Source organism: Cyprinus carpio, chromosome B20, assembly GCF_018340385.1.
Source record: "Cyprinus carpio isolate SPL01 chromosome B20, ASM1834038v1, whole genome shotgun sequence".
Lineage (NCBI taxonomy): Eukaryota > Metazoa > Chordata > Actinopteri > Cypriniformes > Cyprinidae > Cyprinus > Cyprinus carpio.
The window spans coordinates 2,165,756-2,189,883 of NC_056616.1; the positions used below are offsets into that span (position 1 = coordinate 2,165,756).

General features: G+C 38.6%; 1 protein-coding gene across 1 annotated transcript in view; it reads right to left on the bottom strand.

Annotated features, from left to right (window-relative positions):
• LOC109051605 (receptor-type tyrosine-protein phosphatase kappa-like) overlaps positions 1–24,128 on the bottom strand; it is a 151,815-nt gene that overhangs the window by 42,973 nt on the left and 84,714 nt on the right. Inside the window, 1 exon segment of the mRNA XM_042746354.1 lies at positions 23,088–23,381. Coding sequence (XP_042602288.1) covers positions 23,088–23,381 — 294 coding nt within the window.

Consider the following 24,128-nt stretch of genomic DNA (forward strand, 5'->3'; position numbering starts at 1 on the left):
CAGCCAGACAGAAAAGTCTCCCCGAGGTTTTCATTTGGAGCTGTGCCACCGGTGACCCTGCAGGATGACAAAACATTTGTCAGGACTTACTAACGCCGGCCCCTCATTGCCACCGCCACAGAGCGGAGGTCAGACGCAATAGAGGAAGAGAGCGGCGGGAGACACCTGTTGACCTCTCCATTCTCCCTCACACATCTAATAACAGCCCTCGTCCGCTCATTCTCTCCACGCCGCTCACCTCCCTCTCAGCCAACACGCTTATTCACAAATAATGGATGAAAACACAATCAGAGAGAGAGAGGAGGAACCAGAAATGTAATAAAGCTAAAGACGCGTCTCTAGAGCAGATTCGGCTCAAAACAAGTCATTATGTAAGTGTCAGTCATTGCAGGGAGGGTTTATACGTCTCGTCTGACACGTATCGCATCCTTCTCTGCTGAATCACAGACACTTAGAATACAAAACACACACAGTTTCCAAACGCCGCTCATTAAAACCCACTCATTATTCTCCAGTCTCCTGCTAATTCTGATGTTTGTTTGTTTTTTTCTCCTGGCTGCTCTGCTGATCTTTTCTGATGATTAAATGTATGTATCTACAGCTGCGATTGTATTAGACGAAGACAAACACTCTCCAATCGATCGGCCGCTCGCACAAGCACCAATCCTGATGTTTATTCTATTAAATGAGATTTTTCATCAGGATTACAGCAGCGTACACTGTACACAGAGAAGCAGAGGCTGCAGCGGGCGGCACGACCCCGGTCTGATGTCACGCTAAGAGCCAGTTTATTTCATGGATTTGCTATCATTATTTCTGCAGTAAATTCCACCCCAGTGTTTGAGATATAAAAGGAATCTTGTGGTAATGTCTACTTTTTATATTTACATTTTTTAAACGCTGAAAAATGAAAGACGCTTTAACTCATTTGATTATTTCTACTTTTATTTGGAAAAGATCAGATTGTCTGACATCACGATTATTCTGCCATTTAATGCACTGTAGTTCTCAGTGCAACTGTTCATGATTGAATTAGATTTGACTCGATGCTTTATATCTGCCATCAGATATTGCTGCAATTGCAATTCAGAATGTAAATCAGAAGTTTTATATAACTATTTTAGTGTTGGGTAAGTTATTTTAAAAAGTAATTAATTGCTAGCTACTGATTACATCTTTAACAGTGTAATTAGATTACTGTACTAAATGCTCTCTCTAAGAAGGATTGCATTACTAATTACTAGGGATGTAACAATTAACCACCAGCCAGTTAAAAATCAATTCAGATATGTGATATGTCATATATCAAATCAGTTGAGATGCTAAACAAAACGCGATTTAATTAGGGGCAGGAGTTTATATGAATGCATGTCTGAGGGGAACTTACTGTCTTTAGAAGAGTTTAGATGGTATTTTTCTTTTCATCTTGCCTCTGTATTGTGCATATTAAAGTTCATAAGTGCAGCACTGCTTTGTTTACAGCGGTAACCAAGGAAACGCTTTAAGTGCCACCTGCTGGCAGAGAGTGAATCTGCGTCTCGTTCAGCTCGTCTGCTGTTTCATATTTTTATGTATAGTTTCACAAAACTGAAGTCACAACATTCTGTTTTTGCTTCAGATTTTGAAATTATACAATCTAATTTAGATTAAAAACTGTTCATGTTGCATGTATGCAGCATCTTTGTTTGGATCATGATTAAAATGCTGTGAATGCCTCTAATTTTAAATGGAAAGAACACAGACAAAGCCTTATTTTGTTTATATGAAGAGATTTATTTTATTTGTGTTACTTATTTATTTGATTTAGGGTTTGTTTTAAAAATTCAATTTAGTTTTATTATTTACATTTACATTATATTTAAATTTTTTTATTATTTAGCAGACGCTTTTATCCAAAGTGACATACAAATAAAGACAATAGAAGCAATCAAAACCAACAAAAGAGGCAAGTGCTATATGAGTATATTATTATAGTGTTATATTTCAATTTCACAAAGAAACATGCCGCATTTTGTCCAAGCAAAAATAAAAGGACACATTTAATTTATAATTTGTCTTAAATCTCACTTTGTTAAAAAAATTGTGTATCGAATCATGAAATCAAAATCATGAATCGAATCGAATCCCTTACATCGTTACATCCCTACTAATCACTAATTACTTTCTATATCCCATGTCAACCTCGACCAGCTGAACAATACAAGGACAGACATGACACTGCTCTCTTAACTCTTTCAAATAAATATTACATTACATTTAACAAGCATTTTAACATTAGATGTTACATTTTGATGTTAAATCCTCAATTATTTTATAAAGAATTATCTATAGTCTATATAGCACTTAAAGGGTTACTCCACCGCAAAATGAAAATGTTGTCATTAATCACTTACCCCCATGTCGTTCCAAACCGTAAAAGCTTTGTTCATCTTCAGAACACAATTTAAGATATTTTGGATGAAAACAGGGAGGCTTGTGACTGTCCCATAGACTGCCAAAAAAATAACACTGTCAAGGTCCAGGAAAGTATGAACAGCATCATCAGAATACTCCATCTGCCATCAGTGATTGAACCGTAACATTATGAAGCGACCAGAATACTTTTTGTACGAGAAGAAAACAAAAATAACAACTTTATTCAACAATTCTGAGAGACACAGAGGAGAGGAATTGTTGCATAACGTCGTTCTTCTTCTCTTATCCAAAATATCTTAAATTGTGTTCCGAAGACGAACAAAGCTTTTACGGGTTTGGGATGACATGGGGGTAAGTGATTAATGACAAAATTTTAATTTTGGCATGGAGTATCCCTTTAATGCAATTCCTTACTGCAAATACATTACTGTAACTGTAATTAAATTACAAAAAGAGCAATCCCTTACTTTATTTTTCAAGGGAAAAGTAATTAAATTACAGTAATTAAGTACTTAGCAATGCATTACACCCAACACCGATGTCAATTTCTAAATTACCCATGTTTCTCTTCTTGTTATGTGTACACAACAGCCAATCAGTGATCTGCGGCACATTCACATATTCTCGTCTCTTCATAACGTTACGGTTGAACCACTGATGACAGATGGAGTATTCTGATGATGCTTTTCATACTTTCCTGGACCTTGACACTGTTATTTATTTGGCAGTCTAAAACCTTCAAAACGGAGGAGAAGAAAGCATCTCACGGCTCTTAGAAAGCTCTCGATGGCGATCATACGATTGTGGATCTTTTAAACAGGAGGGGGCGGGACAATGCGCCTGTCGCCGTGGGGATAAGGAGATGTCACTCACTGTCGAGTAAAACCCACGAAAGAGGAAATTTATATGCATCCAATTCACACCCACGACCTGTGATCAATTCAGCCTGGCTGGAAAAAGCGTGAATTTAAGTGGCGAGCTGAAGGCTGATAGATCCCTGACATCCTCCATCAGTTTAAATGTCAAGCAAGCAATAAAACGTAGTGGTGAACAGCAATGAATTGCTCTGATTTGGCACGGCCCATCAAACCCAGAACCACACACACTCTCACACACACAGATAACATTTTTCCTGCCAACAATGACCAGCCTCCCTCTTCCCGTCTCTCTGAGCCGGGATCAATACGAGTGGAGAGCTGCATTAAGTTGCTAGATTAAAGCATTACTTCTCTGTAATAAAGCTTTATTGATCAGCCACTCCATGATCAAATCCGAGCACACTTCCCTCTGACACGTCCACACCTCACACAAACCGCGTCCGTTGGCCGGGACCTCTGCACTTCACAGGAAGTAGCGGCACTTTTGGACGGTGTCTCAAAACACACACTTCCTGTAAATAGCAAGCTGCGTTAATATGGAGGAATTTTCCAAATTGATTTTTCAAAGGCGTTTTCTCTGCATTTTGAATCAAGCATTGTACTGTGTTTTAGGTTAAAAAAAGAAAATGACTGGTACATTTTGCATCCCCCCCCAATAACCTTACACCTTCCTCAAATTAGTAATAAATTGATCATTATTCAATGGAGACTTGGAAAAACAGGGCTTACAATATTTTCATGACTGGAGAAAACCAATTATGAAACTGTATATACATCATTTCATTAAAAAATGGAGAAATGCTATTTTAATTATTAATATGAAAGTCTATTATTGTTATTATTATTACTTTTTAACCAAATTATAAAAAAATGAATATAATTAAATAAATATCAATATAATACTACTTAACTGTAAAATACAAATACAAATTAGTAGTAGTAGTATTTCATATAATGACAGTACATTTAAAATACTAATATTTCGGGTTGCTTGTTTTGTTTCAAACATTAAACCATAGAGCTTTTATTTTGGTGGGAAACGCAGGGATTCCATACAGTATTTATATGATTACAACATAGTCTGTGCCATTTGATAATCAGGCTAAACCATATTGCATTGCCAAGTATTGTTAAAATAATAATAATAAAAAAATAGTTTGATGCTTGATGCAAAGTTTTGATGCTTGGCGAGTGTAAATTCTAGCTCCTGTTCGGAAACGATTCAGAAATTCCAATATTTGTGACAAATGTCTAATATTTGATCTTTGGCCAGTCTAGAAACAAACAGTCTGTTTGTAAAGTACGCTGAATGCCACGCATAAATGAAGGCTGCGTGCACAATAAATCAGAGCGTATATTATCTATCCTGCTGTAGATAAAAGGTATAGCGTTGTTTCACTGCTCACGCTGTATGTTTGTTGGGCAATAGAAAGTCTATTTCTTTGTTTTATGCAGCGCTGGTCAGTCTGTCTTTCCAGTCACATTCAATTCAGCTTGCAAACGCACATTATTTGACTGCATGCTTACCAGAGATCTTCTCTACCAAGTGCACACTACAAAAACTCTTACCTCCAACCAACAAACCCAATGCAGAGTGACATTTCAAGACAGCAAAGAGCAAAGCCATTGATTTCATTAGCAAGCGTTATTGTTTCCCACGAGGCAGTGCTTTGTGTCATTTCACAATGCATCAGTGTCGGTGGACACACACACATTTACACAGAGGCTGTGCTTGTAAGGCGGGTCAGTCCGGCAGCACAGATCAATGGTAATCTCATTCACAATGACTTCTCAATGGCACAGCTACCTGATGAATAGACTCATCGATTTGCTGTTGTTCTGCCACTTCACGCAGGTGAAAACACATCTGCTCTTTTTGAATTAGTCTGTATGGGAGGAAAATGCAGGCAGTATTTTTTCTTTTTTTTTTTTCAGCAAGGATTGTTAGAAGCTTTAATCTCAATGATATTAAAATAAAACTGTCGGTAAAAAGAGCAATCGTGATCTGAAACAAAAACTCCAAATCATATTGTTTATCGCTCAGAATATTGTTCATAATTCATGATTTTTTATTGTCAACACTCAGCAGATCAGTAATCAAAGATCACTGTATACTCCAGCTGATGTTTGCTCTTCCTCACACATAATATCACGTCTGCTCTCTCTCTATTGCTTTGTTCATAAAAACAAGAAGAAGTAGAAAGCAGGTGTGATCCTGCAGTCATTTAGCATTCAGCTCCTCACCGACTGTTGAGCCACGGAGTGATACTTCACTTCCTTCAGCGGCATCTGAAGATGGCTTTAACCCCCAAACACGTCCTGCCGCTACTTCAGACTAAACGAGTGGCGATGAGCGAGAGCGCCTGTGTATAAACGAGAGCTTTACAGGGGCGACACTTGATCACAAAGCCAATTTATCCTCGAGTCCATGTAATGGAGCAATGAAATAGCAAAGGGAAGAGAGAGAGAGAGGCCAGAGTAATAGGAGGCATTTTATTTAATTGCTATAAATTGGAGGGTCAGGGAATGTGAATGTAATTCTGAAGGGCTGTTTATCGGACCGGTGGATCTTTGAGCCGATATTAAAAAGAGAAGACGGGAGATGGATGGCTTTTCTCAAACGGAGCCATTCAGAACGCGCTCGTTCGATGGCCTCTTTGATCCCTCCTTATTCGTCTCATCGACGTGTTTCCTCTAACATATTTGGCCAACACAAAGACTGTCTGCCCACATACTTCCCATAATGCCATTACTCAGGGAGCCGCACATGTCCAGCACAGTGTAATCACGGCTAAAGATCCAATATTGGTTAGCTTTAATTATGCTTTTACACCACAAGTGAGACTCCCTGAGGGCAGGAGGAAACAGAAAACGGCCGAGAGAGAGGTCTGTAATGGGCTGCGCTTCATAAATTTCAAGACAATCAATGCAGCAGTCTGCTAATGGTGCGTACTTGAGCTAAGAAACACACACACACACACACACACACACAGAGCAGACGCACATCTATCTGACAGTGTGAGCTCCTTAAAATATGACACTATCAGCTCTTTATTATCATCCGCAATTTGGCCTCTAAACAGCCGTTGTTTACGGTAGATCGACAGACACGGCTCGTGTTTGGACTGTAAACTCTGACCGATGGGAACCAGCGCTCTGTTTCACTCGTCATGAGCTGGTTATTGCTGAAAACTGAATTCTGCTTCCTTACAAATGTTGTGAGTGTGTATTAACAAAGAGAACAGTGTGCTGTAGGGCTGGGCTGACGTTATTGATTGATTTTAATCGATGAACCGATATCGATTCTCGATTCATATTTAGTCTATGTTGTTTTCTGCCGATGCATAAATAAAATTTACTAAACATTATTGGATCCAATAATTGCAATAATCTTTGTGCTTTCTTACTTTTGATATGAAATAAAGTGTAAGATTTCAAATTTGGTCAAATTAATTATAAAATACCAACAATAAATGTCGTTCTGACACTCTTTGGACATGACCGATCGCTGCAGTGGCATCAGAAGAAACAGAACTTACTGAAATGAATCCTGTCTCATGTAATCAACCAATCAGTGTTTCATAAATCAAACAACTTATGAGCAATATGTCACGTATATGCAGAGACATTCGATGCCCATAAACTTGATAGCCAGCAAGAAAAAAATAACTCACTATAATACATATTCATTATATTTTTATTTGTCTGCATTATTCATTTAATGTTTGTAGTTTTGCATGTATTTAAGTTTTTATGACAGCCACTGTTTAAATGTTTATTTAAAAAAATGAATTGCAGTAAAAGCATTACTCTATATCATTAAAATGTTATTTTTATACATTAAAAAAACGCAATTTAAACGTTTGTTTACAAATCAGCTGTTCATAGTTCACAGATTTAGTGTAGAGAGATTGTTTTCCTTGAAACATACTGACATGCTGTCCCTGACATTTGACCCTGGACCACAAAACCATGAGGGTCAATTCTGAAATCTGAAAACTGAATAAATATGCTTTCCATTGATGTATGGTTTGTGAGGAGGACAACATTTGGCTGAGATACAACTATTTGAAAATCTGGAATCTGAAAAAAAAAAAAAAAAAAAAAAAAAAAAAAAAAAAAAAAAAAAAAGTAAAAAATCTAAATATTGAGAAAATCATCTTTAAAGTTGTCCAAATTAAGTTCTTAGCAATGCATATTACTAATCAAAAATTAAGTTTTGAAGTATTTATGGCATAAAATTTACAAAGTATCTTCACGGAACATGACCTTTACTTAATATCCTAATGATTTTTGGCATAAAAAAAACTATAATTTTGGCAAGGTATACAAATATACCTGTGCTACTTATGACTGCTTTTCTGCTCCAGGGTCACATGCATATGCGAATGAAACAATGTTGAATTAAATTAAATAGAATTGCAAGCTTGTGAATCAAAATTGCTATCTCATGATGAAAATGGTGTCATACTCAGCCCTAGTGTGCTGGAGAGCTGGACGGAGGAATCTGTTAGCGCTCCCATTCATCTCAATGGCAGTTGCTTGGCTGACGCAGGACCCCGGGGTGTTTGTGATTTGAAACTTGCACTCATTGACACTCAGTTCTGCAGCCAGGGCGTTTTGAGCCAATTTGAGCAGGGCTGGCCACAGCTGCTTTAAAGATTACCAGCTCAAAGATTTCTTTATATATAGAAAATCTCTCAGGGCCAATCTGGACCAAAGCGACCAGCCAAACCTTGACCTCTTGATGGAGCCATGGCTTAGCGCTTGCGCCCGCCTTCTCTTCCAGTTCTGAAAGGCTGAATTTTTAACTTCTAACTTTGAAAAGTGCACTTGATGTTGACCTCGCTGCCCTTCTCTCCTCCTCATCTCCCGTCCTCTCAATGGAAGTGGCAAAATGGACAAAAATCTTGTTTTCTATGTGAGACCACGTGAAGCATAAAGCAGAACCATCATCTCAGACTCTCTAGAAAACAGCAGAACAAGTGTGAAACGGGTGAACTGACCTCACCTGATAACCTTTTAACATCTCAGACCTTCTGCTTAAATCACGCTCCACAACAGCGTAAAGCAGCGTTTATCATCAGCCTTGACACTGACACCGTATCAGAGAATAACTCTGCATTACATCCTCTCAGCTCCCGCTCGATGGCGGCTGAATCGATGTGTAAACACCTGTAAAGAGCCCAAACGAGGCTGACTCGAGGGATGAATACATAACGAACCCTCACCATCTGCTAATTACTGGAGTCCAGTCAACTCATCAGCTCGTCTTGCTGAGCAGAAGCTTGCGTCTGTTCATTATGCTGCGGTGTCAGTTCTGTCTGCGGGTCACCCAGAGGAAAGAGCCATCACATCTCAACTCATTCCCCCAATCATAAACCAGATTAATAACACAGACTTCAGCTGAAACCACCTGCTGCTCAGACGCTTCCCCTGAGAAAAAGATCCCATTCATCTCAGATCAGAGGAGATCTCAACAATGTCTCACACTGTGCTCAGAAAACCTCTTCCAAGATCACATGCTAGCCACATTTCTGTTTATTTGCAGCTCTTACTAAATGTCAGCTATGGATTTGTTTCTTTTCATCCATCTACATTTGCATTTAATCATTAAGCAGGCGCTTTAATCCAAAGTGACTTACAAATGAAGCAAAAGAAGCAATGAAACCAACAAAAGAGCAATATTACATAAGTGTTGTGACAAGTCCTGATTAGTCAAATGCAGTACAAGTAACTTGGTTATTTATTTATTTATTTATGTATGTATGTATTTTTTTATAAATTAAAATAAGACAAGTAGATAGAATGGAAAAACAATAGAGAATGCTAGTGTTAGAGAGTCATTTTTTATAAATAAAAAGAAAACAGGTAGATAAAATAGAAATAGAATAGAGAAAGCTAGTGTCAAGTGTTTTTTTTAATACATTTATAAAAAGAAAACAAGTAGATAGAATAATATTATACACAGAGGAACCCCATTACAGTCATAGTTCACCAAAAATGAAGATTTAGCCTAAATCTGCAAACCTTCATGGTGTTTATTTGTTTGTTTGTCTTTGTTGGGAAGTTTAGCAGAATGGTTGCTTTTGTATAAAAAAAGCAGCATAAAAGTACACTGTATTTATTTTTATTTTTTTTGTAAATCAAACACATTAGGTAAATTTTAAAAGAAAGTACGATTTCAGATTTCAAACTTCAAAATGTTATGCATAATTTAATGCTATTTCTCATTTCTTTGTAATTGTTTGTGAAATTCACTAGCTATTTCTGAGTTAAACATGTTTCTACACCATTTTTTTCAGTGTAACATGAAATCTCATTTATGTGCTCGTGTATTAAAACATGACAGTATTGACCCAATGGCAAATGGCATCAACCCTGGTGAGACACCTCTTAAATACGTACAAACATAAATGTGATCAGAGACCCAAAGCACATGAGAAGATTTTCAGTGAATAACATCTTAAATATCAGTCTGTTCCTCAGGAATATAGCACATACAGTGCCGTGAAAAGGTTTTTGCCCCCTTCCTGTTTCTTTTTTTCTTTTCTTTTTTTTTTTTGCATTATTGTCACACTCAAAAGATTTAGATCATGAAACAAATTTTATTATTACCTCTGAATGGCTCGAGAAAAACAAAATGAAGGTTTTGGAGTGGCCAAGTCAAATTCTGGACTTAAATCCGATTGAGATGCTGTGGCATGACCTTAAACAGTCCAGTCCAAACAGGCTCAAAACCCTCAAATGTGGCTGAATTAAAACAAATCTGCAAATAAGAGTGAGCCAGAATTCCTCCACAGTGATGTGAAAGACTCACTGGCAGTTATCACAAACACTTGATTGCAGTTGTTGCTGCCAAGTGTGGCACAACCAGGTATTAGATTTAGGGGGCAATTACTTTTTCACATAAGGCCAGGCAGGTTTGGACAGCTTTTTTCCCTTATCAAATCATTATTTCAGAACTGCATATTGTATTTACTCAGGTTATCTTTGTGTAATGTTAAAATTTGTTTGATGATCTGAATCATTCAAATGTGACAAATATGCAAAAAATTAAAAAAATAAGCCCTTTTGTAAGCCTGACAGTCGCATTCATCAGACATGCTGTCATTACGGAAAAGAGCAGCACGGACATCCTGCTGAACGACATAAAACATGACGGAAAGTTTCTGGTCAATTATTCCTCCAAGTCCTCTGAAGTATGAAAGAGGAACATTTTCACTTCAGGAGGGGTGTACAGGAGACTTTAAAATCCTAATAAAGCCCCACTTGCTCCTGCATATCGTTTCACTGCGAGAGTCTCTGCGGCTTCCCTCCATCTGTCTGTCTCTCGTCTGCGGGACTATTAGAGTGTGAAGAGCTGGATTAGTTTAAGCTTTTTCCATCATCATATGTTTTTCTACTGTCAGGCCTCAAATCTCCCTCCCGCTAGGAAGCACAGAGGGCCCTTATGTGTTACTAGGCAACCAGGGACAGCCCATAATCTTTGTTTTGACAAATAAACAAGGGAAAGAGTGAGATTATGGGGTGATGGGAGGTTTTTTATGCGTCTCATCTTCTTTAGCTTCCTCTGACACCTTTCTCCAGCCAGCACCGGGTCTGTTTGGTAGCTGACACCTAACCTGTCTGTGAACTTTTTACTCAGTATCAACACGTTTAAGGAAAAGTGCCCACACAACAGTTGTCAGTGGGGTGAAGCTACTAATACGCACCATCTAGGGTAAATTAGGGTAGGATACTGCCCAAGCTTCTGGACCTTTTTGTCTGAGAGTGTGATTCAAAATGGAATTAAAATCGACTCTGTTTCTGGTGTTTTTGTGTTTGATATAGTGGCACATTTTAATGGAAAAAAGGAGTTGCTTTCACAATATTTTTTGAACAAACTGAACATCTTTCTTCAACTCTCAAACAACTCTTCAGGCCGTGTGGGCAGAAGTTAAATGAGTTGCGAATGCAACTGCCAGAATGCCTGAAGAAGATGCCAGAATGACCAGCATGCACTCCAGTTCTAGGTCTTTTTCCAGATATATTTAATTGTAACTTGGCAAACATTATACTTTGTTGTCATTCTAAATGTGTGTTGGAATTTCATTTTGATATTTATATTGTCAGTCGAAAAAGTAAGTTTATATGAGTGGACTGATTTGATTACAGATGAAGTCTGTCGTTTCTGCACCAATCACCAAATGCGATGGCAAAAATAATGTTTTCAAGAATGCTTGTCTTCCACTGGTCAGTCAACGGTCCAATGGTCAACCTACACGTCTTTTTTACAGGTGTTTCTGCACATTGAGCTGGGAAGTGTTACATCATCTCTAAACATCCACACTTCAACTGGAAACTAAATGTTATGAATGAACGTTCATTAATCCTGGTGACCGATTTACCCAGATTGCCATGTCAGACTGATCACGACGGCCCAGTTTGTTTCAGTTCACTCAGCGCTGTTGATTTAAGCATTACAACCACACACGCATTAAATATTCAGTCCAGTGCTTCAGCTGAGAGGAAGAGGAGGAAATTCAAAAGATCCGGCGTTCTTTCAAGGTGTGAGAGTGCATCACACACACACACACACACACACACACACACACACACACACACACACACACACACACACACACACACACACACACACACACACACACACACACACACACACAGGCCTCAGTGCATCCCACACTTGATTATGTTTCACCTTTTATCCTCCTCTGACAAGCGCTAATAAATCACTTCTTCAGTCGCAGCGGACATGAGAGAGCAAGGGAGGGGGAGAAAAGATAATCATAAAAAAACGAGCACGTCGCCTTCCACTGTCTCTCCCCGAGGGAGCGGATAGAAAGAAAAGAGAAAAGAAGAAAAAAAAAAACTAATTCACACTATTCCCACAGGGAAAATGAAACAGTGAGCGTGTCACAGCAGCATCATATCAATTACCCATAAAGCAATGAGGCAATCTCGCAGCCCCCCCTAACGATCAACACCACATCAAAATTTTCAATTAAGCGCCTCGTGTAGCGCCTTCCATACCTCTCTCTGAACATGTGCATTACTTCTTGCATCGCTTTTAGCTTCTGAGTTGGGTGCAATTGAAAGCACTTTTCCCAATGTGCGTATACACACACACACACACACACACACACACACACACACACACACACACACGCACACACACAGTGTCACACAACCTCTCCAGAGAGCTCTATTACTATCAGAGGGAAGCGAAACACGGGGCAACAGATGGAGATATTGTTCAGACAGAGAATGATAAATTCATTACATAATGTATCGCCCATCTCCACGCTGTCTCATCTGGCCTCTGTCTGCATATTGCTTGATTAATTTTCAGCAGCACTTTGAATGGAGTCACCGGAAACAGTGTGTTTGTGTGTCTGAGAGCGCTGGAGAGCAGAAGCACTTGTGTTTTTGCCATTATTGTTACATTATAGACCACATTACCATATAAACTCTATAGCCGTGCTGCACAACCTAGTGAGCGGCCCGTCCAGACGGCATGGTACAGCCGCGCATAGAGCTGGAGCTAGCAGAGTCAACACATTCACATAAATACACTGCTGTTCAAAACACAGAGTTTCTGTTTTAAAAGAAGACTCTTCTGCTCATCAAGGCTGCATTTATTCAATCAAATATTAAGCAAAAACAGTAATATTGTGAAATATTATTACATTTTAAAAAGATTATCTCTGAATATATAGTAAAATAACTTTCAGTAGCATTACAGTAGCTCAGCTTTTTTTTTTTTTTTTTTTATAAATAGTATAGCTTTTCCATTAATATACAGTCAAACCAACATTTATTCAGACACCTTCAACATTTCTTACATCACAGTTTATTCGCCATATTTAGAAAATGGTAATAAAATATGACAAGAACTCAGAGTTAAACTGTGTCAGAACAAATTCATCTTGATAATGTCAGATAACTTGGATGTAATGGATTACAATCAACCAGAAATTATTCAGCTGTTAACTTTAAGTACACAATTAGATAATACCAATTTAGGTCAACCAATTACCAAGCAATGCTTCATTTTGTTCAGTCTGTGGTGGAAAAAGGTCACATTGGCAATTAAAGAAAAAACACTGCTCAGGTCAAAGTGTCTGAATAATTTTGGTTACCAATTTTTTTTTTTTTTATATATACATTTTACTGGTAGTCCACTGTATGAAGAATTTTGGGGTATAATTATATCCAGTGTATGTACTGTATGAAAACTCAGATTACCACCGAGGGCAGCTAGTATTTAATGTTTTATTGCATCACATGCAGCAGACATAAATATAATGATTAGGGCTGGAAATTGACAAAGAATACATGATTCAGTTCAGGTCTGATTCACAAGCTCTTGATTCAGTTCAGTTCTGATTTGACTGTGATTCATATGGATATTTATCAGGTACAGCATATCAAGTTATCTTAATAAAAAAAATATATATATATAAAAAAAAACTTTCTCAACTGATGCTGCAAACTATATAGAGAACCCTGTCAGTTGGTGCAATATTATAATATTGATGTTAAAATTAGCAATACAAACCATTAAATTCAACTGTGATTTATATTGAAATATAATAGTGTTCCTGTAGCTCAAGTGGTAGAGCATTGCGTTAACAAGCTCAAGGTTGGGGGTTCAATTCCCCGGGAGTACATGATAGGTAAAAATTGGTAGCCTGAATGCATTGTAAGTTGCTTTGGATAAAAGTGTCTGCTAAATGCATTAATTTAATTTAATTTAATAATAAACAACACTTTAAAACTGACTAGCATACGAGGATTTAAACTGCACATAAGACAGTTTTTATATGTTTAATAAGATAATTATGTTTATACTTCAATTAGTTACTGAAAAAGAAACATTTAAACAAAGCCAAGACTTTATTTCATACCAAAATCAACAAAGCTTACTGTGATTATGGGATAGGAATAATGTTAAAGTTAAGTTTTTTTCATGCACCAACTGAAAACATAGATTAAAACACAGAAAGCATAGATTGATGGAGACTGTCAACCCAGCCCTTTACTAATAATAAGTTATCATATATTCTGTTATTTTTTCACTCATTCTGTCATCTCAAGATAAATGACAAGAAACAGAAGAGAGAACAGATCATAAGGCATGAGCTCTGTGGGCTTCCGTATGTGAACTTCAAGTCTCTGTACTGCTCAAGCATGCTGGCATTTCCATGAATTAATCACTGCTGTGTATTTCGGCTTCAGTCCTGCACTGAAAATCAATGTACAGTCAGACAGACTCCAGTTCAAGAAACCTCTCACTTTACCCACATATTTTTGCGTCTGCCTTCAGTAAGGACTGTTCCCTCGTCTGCGACAGCGCTTACAGTAAGATTGATCAGGGCAGAGTGAACTTCTGAAGCAGTAAGGATGGCGTGTGCAGTAGATTACCTTTCCTCTGATGGGGTAATATTTGGTCACGGCTCTTTTTTTCATACCATGTTTTATTCATGGCTGTTGGAGGGGGGGTTGGGCTTCTGTAATATATTGGGATTTTATTGTGCGGGGAGATTGAAAATGTTGAATTCAGATTCGGCATGTGGAAATAGGCTGTGGTTTATGTGTTTTTTTTGCCTGAGGAAGGCCACTGTGGAAGCGTGAGACGAGAGAGAGAGAGCAACGGCAGGCAGATGAAAGGCCAGTAAAAGGTAAAACGGACCTCGTACCTGCACTCCAGCAGCATGTTCATCCAATTGGCTTTTTTGAAATTCAAATGAGGGCTGTTGAGGACCTGATAAGCACATAGAGTCAACACACACCTTAACCACTACACTCGCTCAGGATTATGGGTAATAAGGGCAGGGAATAAATATCATTATATGTGCACAAACCCACCTCTGCACGCTGAGGTGAATGAGTAAAACACAGGGGACAAGAGCACATGGAGAAGATTTAAAGGCACAGGTCAACCAGAAGCCAAAGACACTGCCTGCTCATTCTTCACGCTGCTTGAAAAACATACAAGCAGAAAAGGAGAACATTGGCAGAAGGTTCATGCTGTTCTTCATATGCTGGTTTGGCATGTTTTGAAGCACCGCTGCTGGTTTGAGCTGGTTTAAGCTGGTTCTTAGCTGGTCATGTGCAACTAGTTCCAGCTCATGACCAGCAGCCATGCTTCAAAACATACCTAATATGTTGTAATATGTAATGCTGTTTTTTTTTTTTTTTTAAGGGGTTTTTACACACAATTAAAGCGTGTAGTGAATATTAAAGTGTAAAACTATGCCACTTTGCACTATTTTTAATCAGTCCAAATAAATTCAATCCTAAATAAAAATATGGCCAGTTCATAAGACATAAAGAAACGCATACACTGCTCCTTTCAGGGGATCAGAATTTCACTGGGGATAAAATGCAAGTCGCTGCAGGCTCATTTGCTTTTGTTGTGTTTCTGCTGCTTTGTTTTCATTTTCTGGGTGAAAAAAAAAGAAAAGAAAAAAAAACCCTTCCCTTTAAGATGATTTAAAGATATGGTAGCACTGATCCATTAGGCCAACACTTTTGTTCAGAATAAATGGCCTACCAGAGCATGTTTCTATGACAACTTTTTCCCCATATGAAGCCATTAAAAGACCTATAAACACCTACAATATGTTAAGAGTGGAGAAAATCTTCTGAATGCTAAAAAGACACAAGCACCATTAACATTAATACCCAGCGCCAGCAACGCGTGGCAAAGAGCTCAAATAAAGTACAGCGTGTGGCAGGAGAGGAAGTAATTTCCATTTAAATAACGTTCTCTGGACATAAACTGATAATCTCCAGGCTCTATGATGTTTGTCTGCTGGATCTGCAGACCTGCGCTCTTTATGAGATAGGCTGGGACACTGAATATTAAGTAAATACACAAACAGAACCTGCGCTCCTGCGGTAAAACAGCAAGCAAAGGAGTAAAGCGCTAGAAACTAGGACATAGGAGTCTCACACAAACATGTGCACGTCTAATGAGAGAAGGGAAACTAATGAGAGTTTGGGAAACTCAGCGATTTATTCCCCTCCACCACACACACTCAAGGAACCTGATCAATGTCTTTCGAGACCTAATCAATCATCTTAAACCGCAGGCTAATGGGCTTAATGACCTCTTCAAATCTTCTATGGATTGAACGTTAAAATTAAGGTTATAACAGCTGCCTTAAAAGACTCTGTGAGTGCAAATCATCTCCTGGAAATCATTTGTGGACGAAGCGCCACACAGAACGAGTCCTGAGGTAAAGAACGTGGAAACTGCTGGGGTGATAATGTAGCAGTCAGGTTCATTTAGTCATGCGCTTGCACAAACACACTCCATATAGACTGACGGATTGAATGGAGTGCACGTGTAACAGAAACAAGTAATGATTTCTCTCATATCGGGGAGCTGGCATGCCACTAAATACAAGTAATTCAGAAGAGAAACACATAATATTCTGATAATAACAAACAACCATATTTCTCCAGTTTATTCACCTGAAAAAAAAACTTTTTTTCTTTATTACATCTGAGAAGCTGCAATTCCCCAACTAATTATCCCTCAATAACATGTAAAATATTTGGTTCTACCCACATTTAGCACAGTTTTAGGCTATTTGTAAAACCCAAAACCCAAACTCACTTCTCCCACGGATTGTTATTAAAATTCCTTTAAAGTCCACCATTAGAGCTGTAGATGCTTGACTTTCAACCTTTACAACTGGCTACATATCGACACATTGAGTTAATTCTTACAAAACAATGCACTCTACCATGCAACATGAACAGCGAGATTTAAAATATCCATCAATATAAAATGACCACTGAAAAGATGGTCTCCTACTGAGAAATGATTCTGCTTAAATAAGAAAAGCATGGCTGCAGAGGAGAGAGAGCGTAAGGCATGCTGCACGAGGCATGTTTATTGTACTTACCCAGAAGGCTTTCACCTTGACGGACGATGACAATTAGCGATTGGATTCATCCAATCTCACATTCTGCCACATAGGCAGAAAAAAGGGGAAGCCGATGTTTCCTGAAATGGCCGATGTTCATTTGTGATGTAGCTTAATTGAAAATTGGCCTGCTAAATCGAGCATGGCGTGTGTGTGGGCCTTTGGAGAGCCTGCGTTCAGCACAATCAGCACTATAACCACACACACTCATTTAGTTCATGATAATTACAGCACCTTTTCTCTCTCACTACAGCACAACCTTAAACCTACACACTGTGCTCAAAGTCAAAGAGTACAAAACATGCAGCCTGGATGTACAGTAAACATTCACATGCGCACACACACACCACAAAAAACAAGGATTATTTCCCTCCGCCTGATGCATATGATATACTTTGAAGAAAGTGACACTCAAAGTGTTCTGCAATAAAACAGATATTTCAGGGATACCTCATTTTGAATAGAGTTCTGAGAATTAAGGGTGAAAGCTAATCGCTGACCATTACACTCCAAGCAGTTAAAGATCTGTCCACATTAATGGATGTCATGCATTAAAGGATTAAACTAATAGACTTATAATTTCATTTAGAATCAGGAAAAACCTTCTTTAGGCATGGGTCCTTCAATTTATGTTTATTTGGCATACTTTAATGTATTACTACTATACTTTTATATTAGTTGATTACAAAAAACACTTAGTCACTGGGCTAAAGAGCCAATTCACTGCATGTGCCGCAATCTGATTTCCATGAAATGTAACTTTAATTGAAATTTGGCTTCAAACTTGGTCACTCCACTTAAACTGCTTTCCTTGCTTTAACCACAGGACTCAAGTAAGCCAGAGAGAGAATCCTCACACAACTCCATGCTAATTTTTTCCAGGTCAGCACTTTTCTAGTTTATATCCAACTTGGCCAACAATAATGATGTTCTAGTAAGTCTTACTCTTCTCATCCCAAACATTCATAACCGGCGTACCTCATGGTTCAGTGCTGGAACCTCTAATGTTTTCTATCCACACTTTTCCTTTGCAATATTTTCTATACATTTCTAAACTATACTCTGCTGTGTGGACCACATGATAACTTTACAACTCCGAGATACTCTTTCTGGCTTATGTGTTTTTCATAGCCACCCCTTACCCTGGAGTCTATTATCAATCAATATACACAAGCCGGATGTTATGATTAGCCTCTTCTGGCCACCTATTTCTCAGACTCTTCAGTTTTCCATCTTTACTTTTCTTTGGGGCAATGGAGATCCAACAATTGTTAGAAACAGACAACTCTACAACCACTTCTAACATGCCACTCAAAACACAAACTATCTTATCTCCTGCAAGCTAGCATGCATGTTTTCTCATTATGTGGTGCTGTTAATTGCTTTGTGACTTTGTAATCTGGTGGTTAATTAATCCCCAGTGTGATGGTTTGAAATCAAGTCCTGTTTAGACTTGCGTAGTTACATTCAACTGTTGGGCAGACACACACACACACACACACACACACACACACACACACACACACACACACACACACACACACACACACACACACACACACACACACAGATACTCAGCCAGTTTTTTTTTTGTAGGAAATGGTCAAAGAGCCAAGATCAGATAATTTTTCCTATTACTTCCTGTTTCAACAAACAGTGCTTCCTGTTCTTGCTGACACTTTTTATCTAAAGTGGAAATGTCTAACATGCAAACAACATCTACAGAATGTCCATACTATAAAGACTTGAGTAGCGTTGTACAGTATAATGCATTATTTTCCTCATTCGCTAGGGCTGCAATTAAATAAATTAAGTACAAATGAATAAAAATGTAATTGTTTAAAAAATAGTTCCTAGAATAAAATTAAAATAACATTTTTAATTAGAAAATGTAATTTTCTCACTGATACTAACTAGTCTTGACATAAATAATATGAATAAATAATATTAATAAATATGTTTCTGGGTCTCAAAACCTTTCATGCACATAGTACACTTTTTTTCAAATGTGTTAATGCCCCCAATAAGCATCTCTTCAGTCACATCCTATATCAAATGTGTTGAAAAGATTTCGACGGCTGGTGTGACTCCAGAAGTGTCATTACAGCCATGGTAGTTTCACCTTTTCTTCCTCAGTGTGACAGTGAGCCGCGTTTCAACAGCGCTGAGGCAGGAGCGAGGGATTTGACTTGGAGACACACCATTTTCTCACTGTGCTTTCTCTGCTGTCAGAATGCAACCTGTGGTGGTGGTCTCCTCTAAAGCACGGCATTACAGGCAGAGAGTGATGGGGAGAGACGGCACAGTGAGAGAGAGAAACAGAAAGCAGCAATACCAGATGCGCCGCTACATCCTGCCCTCTGGCTATCTGACACATGGGAATACGACTTTCAAATTTACCCGGACACACGGAAGGTTTGCAATACACCAATTTTGAAAAAAAAAATGGAAAACAGACAGACGATTTACAAATTACAATTTTCCTATTATAATACCTTTGCACAATGAAAGATTATTTATAGCGTTTCTTGTTCTGACCAACATTATTAGCATTATTACTATTAATAGCCTTATATGAATAATGTATTTTACATCAATACAAAGAGCTATGTGTAACATTTTACCAGATTTAGTCCTACACTTTTATTTGTTCCCCACTAAATAATGTCATTTCACTTTGGATCGGATCGGATCTGAAAAAATGGTATTGTTGCATCCCTACTCTTCATGAGCGTTCACACTTGAGTTCAAACCAAAGTCACACCGAATTTCAGTTGTGAATTTCAAAAGTGAACTGAGTGAAACAAAGTCCATTCTCTCTCAAAGCAGATCTCTTTTAGTTGTGCTAAAGCCATCTTCAGTCTAGAAACCAATGTGCAATAAATCCCTGATAGTCTGTGTTGGCATCTCTCTGCTTTCCGTCTGAATGGTGTTGAGCAAAGGGCACTGATTCAATTCCATCTCGAGTTCACGCTTATTTCTCCAGACATCATTACAGACGTTGCACTGACTTGTACTATGATGATTGAGGCAATGTTTGACTTCTCATTTATTTAACAGGGAATCATGGGAAACATGATCAATTTGCTATTTTAGGGAAATGGCTTGACATTTGTACCAAATAAAAAGGCAGAGGCAGAGATGCCTGGAACATTGTCATAATGGTTTTTCTTGCACTGATAATCAGGAAACAGTCTCAACACATGCACGGACGGGACCTGTATTCTAATGTATGTGTGTCTACAAAAAAATAAGCAGGCATAACCTTTTCCATTCTGAACGCTCACAGCCCACAAGTTCAACAGAGAGCGAATGTTTCTGAGACAGAAGATCACTGCTGCTCTTGTTACTTTTCTTTATGACAGAGATTACATTCCCATGACATCGGGAGGAACTGAATCTAGTTTTCATTTTCTCAAATCACAAAGGAGATCATCTTAATATCTCAAATGTTTCTCCTACACAGCAATATGATTAAACGGAGAGCAAATGCTGAAGTCTACGGCTTCTTAGATGTTTCTCCTGACAAAAAGCCCCCAGTAATCCCACAAGTCTCTGCTAGAGTTTCAGAATGTCTCTGTCTGAACAACATTTAAATCTGTGCTCAGATTAATCAACCAACAAGAATGAAAAATTATAAATATGATAAAATAGCTTTAATATCAGAACCTTGTCTCCTCAGGTTGTCTACCTGGTTGTTGCTCTGTTGAGTGGTATCTTATTATTAGACTACGTAAATACTGATTAATGTTAAACGGAAAGCCTATTTGCAGTGACACTGCATGATAATTACTTTATATCGCCAATAAGCTTTTATTTTTTAAGCTGATTACATGCATTTTTACGGAATTCAATGCATCTTGAACTTGTAGCCTGTTCTTCTTTTCCAGTGGCACACCAGTGATCCCAGTATGCAATTTTAATTACTAAAAAAAAATGTATGTATGCAATTTATTATTAACTAAAATAAAATGTGGGATGGGTGGTCACCTGTTGACTCCTAGAAAGCATTAAGATTAACTGGAAATAAACTGGAGATTTTTGCTGAAATTTCTGGAAAAATACCCCAGTAAATCTTACATTATATTTTTACATTATATATCAGGCATTACTTTCCATGCCTGAAAACAGTGCCTTTGAGATGAATAGGAATGCTGAAGGATAGCATTCTCCTCCAGGTATTCGAGATGAAACTGGAAAAAAAAATAAGCGTGGGACGGCTCTGAGCAATAGTTTGTAACACTGTTAAGGCCTGAGGGGCGTCTGCTGAACTGGGAGCTTTCAGGAACACGGCTGTGATAGAGACACACCTAATCATGAGCTCAACACACACACAGACACGAGGCTGGGAGCTTCAGCGAGGTTTTAAGTGGAAAGAATCGGTGTGTTTGGCTCGTGCTCAGACACATACAGGTGACGATGTTCGTTCAGGAAGTTATGCCTCCTCTGTGTCGGCCTTTTCAAAATGCATACCCACAACCAAGATAAACTACACTGCCAAACATAATAATATTGATAAATGTGAAATATGCACACGCCAAGCGAGCCCCAGACAATATGGCTTAGCAGGAAACTAACCGACAGTCAGAGACAGAGAGACAGAGAGAGAAAATATGAATTTAAACAGAGCACTCGGGCAGACTGGCACCAATCTAAATGTAATTGTGTAAATTCACCGGTTCCACTCAGTTCTCCCTGTCCGAGGTGAGATAAGCGTGTGATTGGCTAGAGGGAGATGAAAAAGCCAGCAAGCGCTCCATCTAAAGCAGACCTGGAAAATGTCTTTTGCCAAAATAAAAAAAAATATATATGAAAGTTCAAATGCGATTGATGGGGGAGAGGAGCTCCTGTTTGAATTTCAATCAGAGAGCGAGCGAGTGGGCCACGCTACTGTGCCGCCACTGGGGATACGGAGCATCTCTCCATAATGAAACCATGCATACACTCCTCTCTTTCCTTTCTCTCTTCCACTCTCCGGAAGACACTCGTCGCTCCGTGCCTCCTCATACCAGCCGTATATCTGTCCTCACCGAGTCTAGCCATGTTTAATACGGGAGCCATGGAACCCGTGGAGAGAATCGCATTACAGTGCTCAAATGAAGGCACGAGGCCCTTATATGCAGAGTGACTGAGTGTTTGCTCTCGTGTGCTTCCAATTTTATAAGGGTGGTGGTATACAGTGCATGGTTTGAGCCATGATTAACATATAAACACCACGCACACACACACAGTGAGTGGCGTCAATGATAGCTGCTCTGCACGCTCACTTGTTTACTTTATTTTCCAATTATGTTTCTGAAGAAGCTCCAGGCAATTATTTATGTGCAAATACAACACACTGAGAGGAAAAAAACAAAACACTTTCAACGGAGGTGTGCTGCAGCTGGAACAGGAAAACTCTTGTTTCGATGGCGCTTGTGGATCATTATGAGACTGCAGCTGAACCTGAACCTCCATCTGCTCCGGGGGAGCCCAAAGTCTGCATTTTGGCCCTTTTTGTGTGTATCTGCATGTGTATGATCAGAGTATATATGAAATAAATACATTTTGCAAACTAGGCAAAATGCACCTCCTGTATTTACACATCAAGCAATCGTTAACTTAAAAATGAACATTTTAGGTTCCTTGCCACTGTAACCTTTGGCTTTCTCAGTTGGGCTTTGATATTCAGTCATATTATCAATTGGACTGAAGAAGCATACAGGAGTCATACAGGAACATTTTAATTTCTTTCAAACCTGTATGACCCTGCTTCTTCTGTGGAACAGAATAAAGAATGTTTTAGAAGGAACTTTAGAATCTTGTTTTGACTCTTCCACGTACAAAAATGAATATGTACCAGCGTACTGACCTGCACACTTGGTTCTGGTGATGAGAGCCGGCCCGGGCTGTCCGGTTCCCCCCTCTCCCGGACGGGTCAGCAGCACTCGGATCTCATACTCCGTGTCGGGATCCAGGTGCCACAGCTTGTAATTGGGCGAGTTGACGGCGTGGGTCTCTGTCCAGCTTCCAGATGTCATCCTGTACTCCACCTCCTTCAGGATGATGGGGCCATCCCCGAATATGGAGTTGGCGTTTAGCTGGATTAGCAGGTATGTGGGCCCGACGCCCAGCAGCTGAGGTGGAGCGATGGGTCTCGGGGGCTCTGGAAGAATAAAGACACATCTCATAAAGACCAAGCTTAGTATTATCAGTTTATTGATATTTTCTCAGTGACATTTTCTCAAAGTATAAATCAAAAATGAAATACTTAAGTAGATCTAATTAGTTCAATTACATTAATAGTTGCATGCAAGAGCCATATTTTACACATTATATTTTTTTCATGTAACTAGTAAACTAACAGATTACTTTTAAAATTAACATCAAAATATCTGTTACTTTTTCAAATAAGTAAGGCAAGTTAATTTGTTTTCCCGTATATTCACAGCTCTCCTGTCCCATGTTGAGAGAAATCAGGAGTGAGCCACTAACTTCAGCCTGAAGGCCGTTCACACCAAGGACGATAAAGATACAGTGCAAAAAATCATTTGTTAGTCCACACCACAGCTGTAACGATTAAGATGCAAAGAAACAATATCGTTGGAATCACAGAACTATTTTTTTGCTGATGAGCTGATGAACGATACAAACATTGACACCCAATCAGAATCAATCCAGCTATAATGAACTTGAGAATTTAAAGTGACAGATGAGCATGCACTGAGAATAAACAGGTGTGGATGCTAATATCGTTATTTTTATAGTTATCGTTCTTTTTGTGAACAAGGCTTAAGGGTCATTCATTTCAGTTTTGGTGTGGAAGTGCCTTTACAGTTGCAAAAAATATAACTTCTGGGGTTTTTGTTATAAAAAAAAACAAAAAAAAACAGCAGAGCTGACAAAAAGTAAT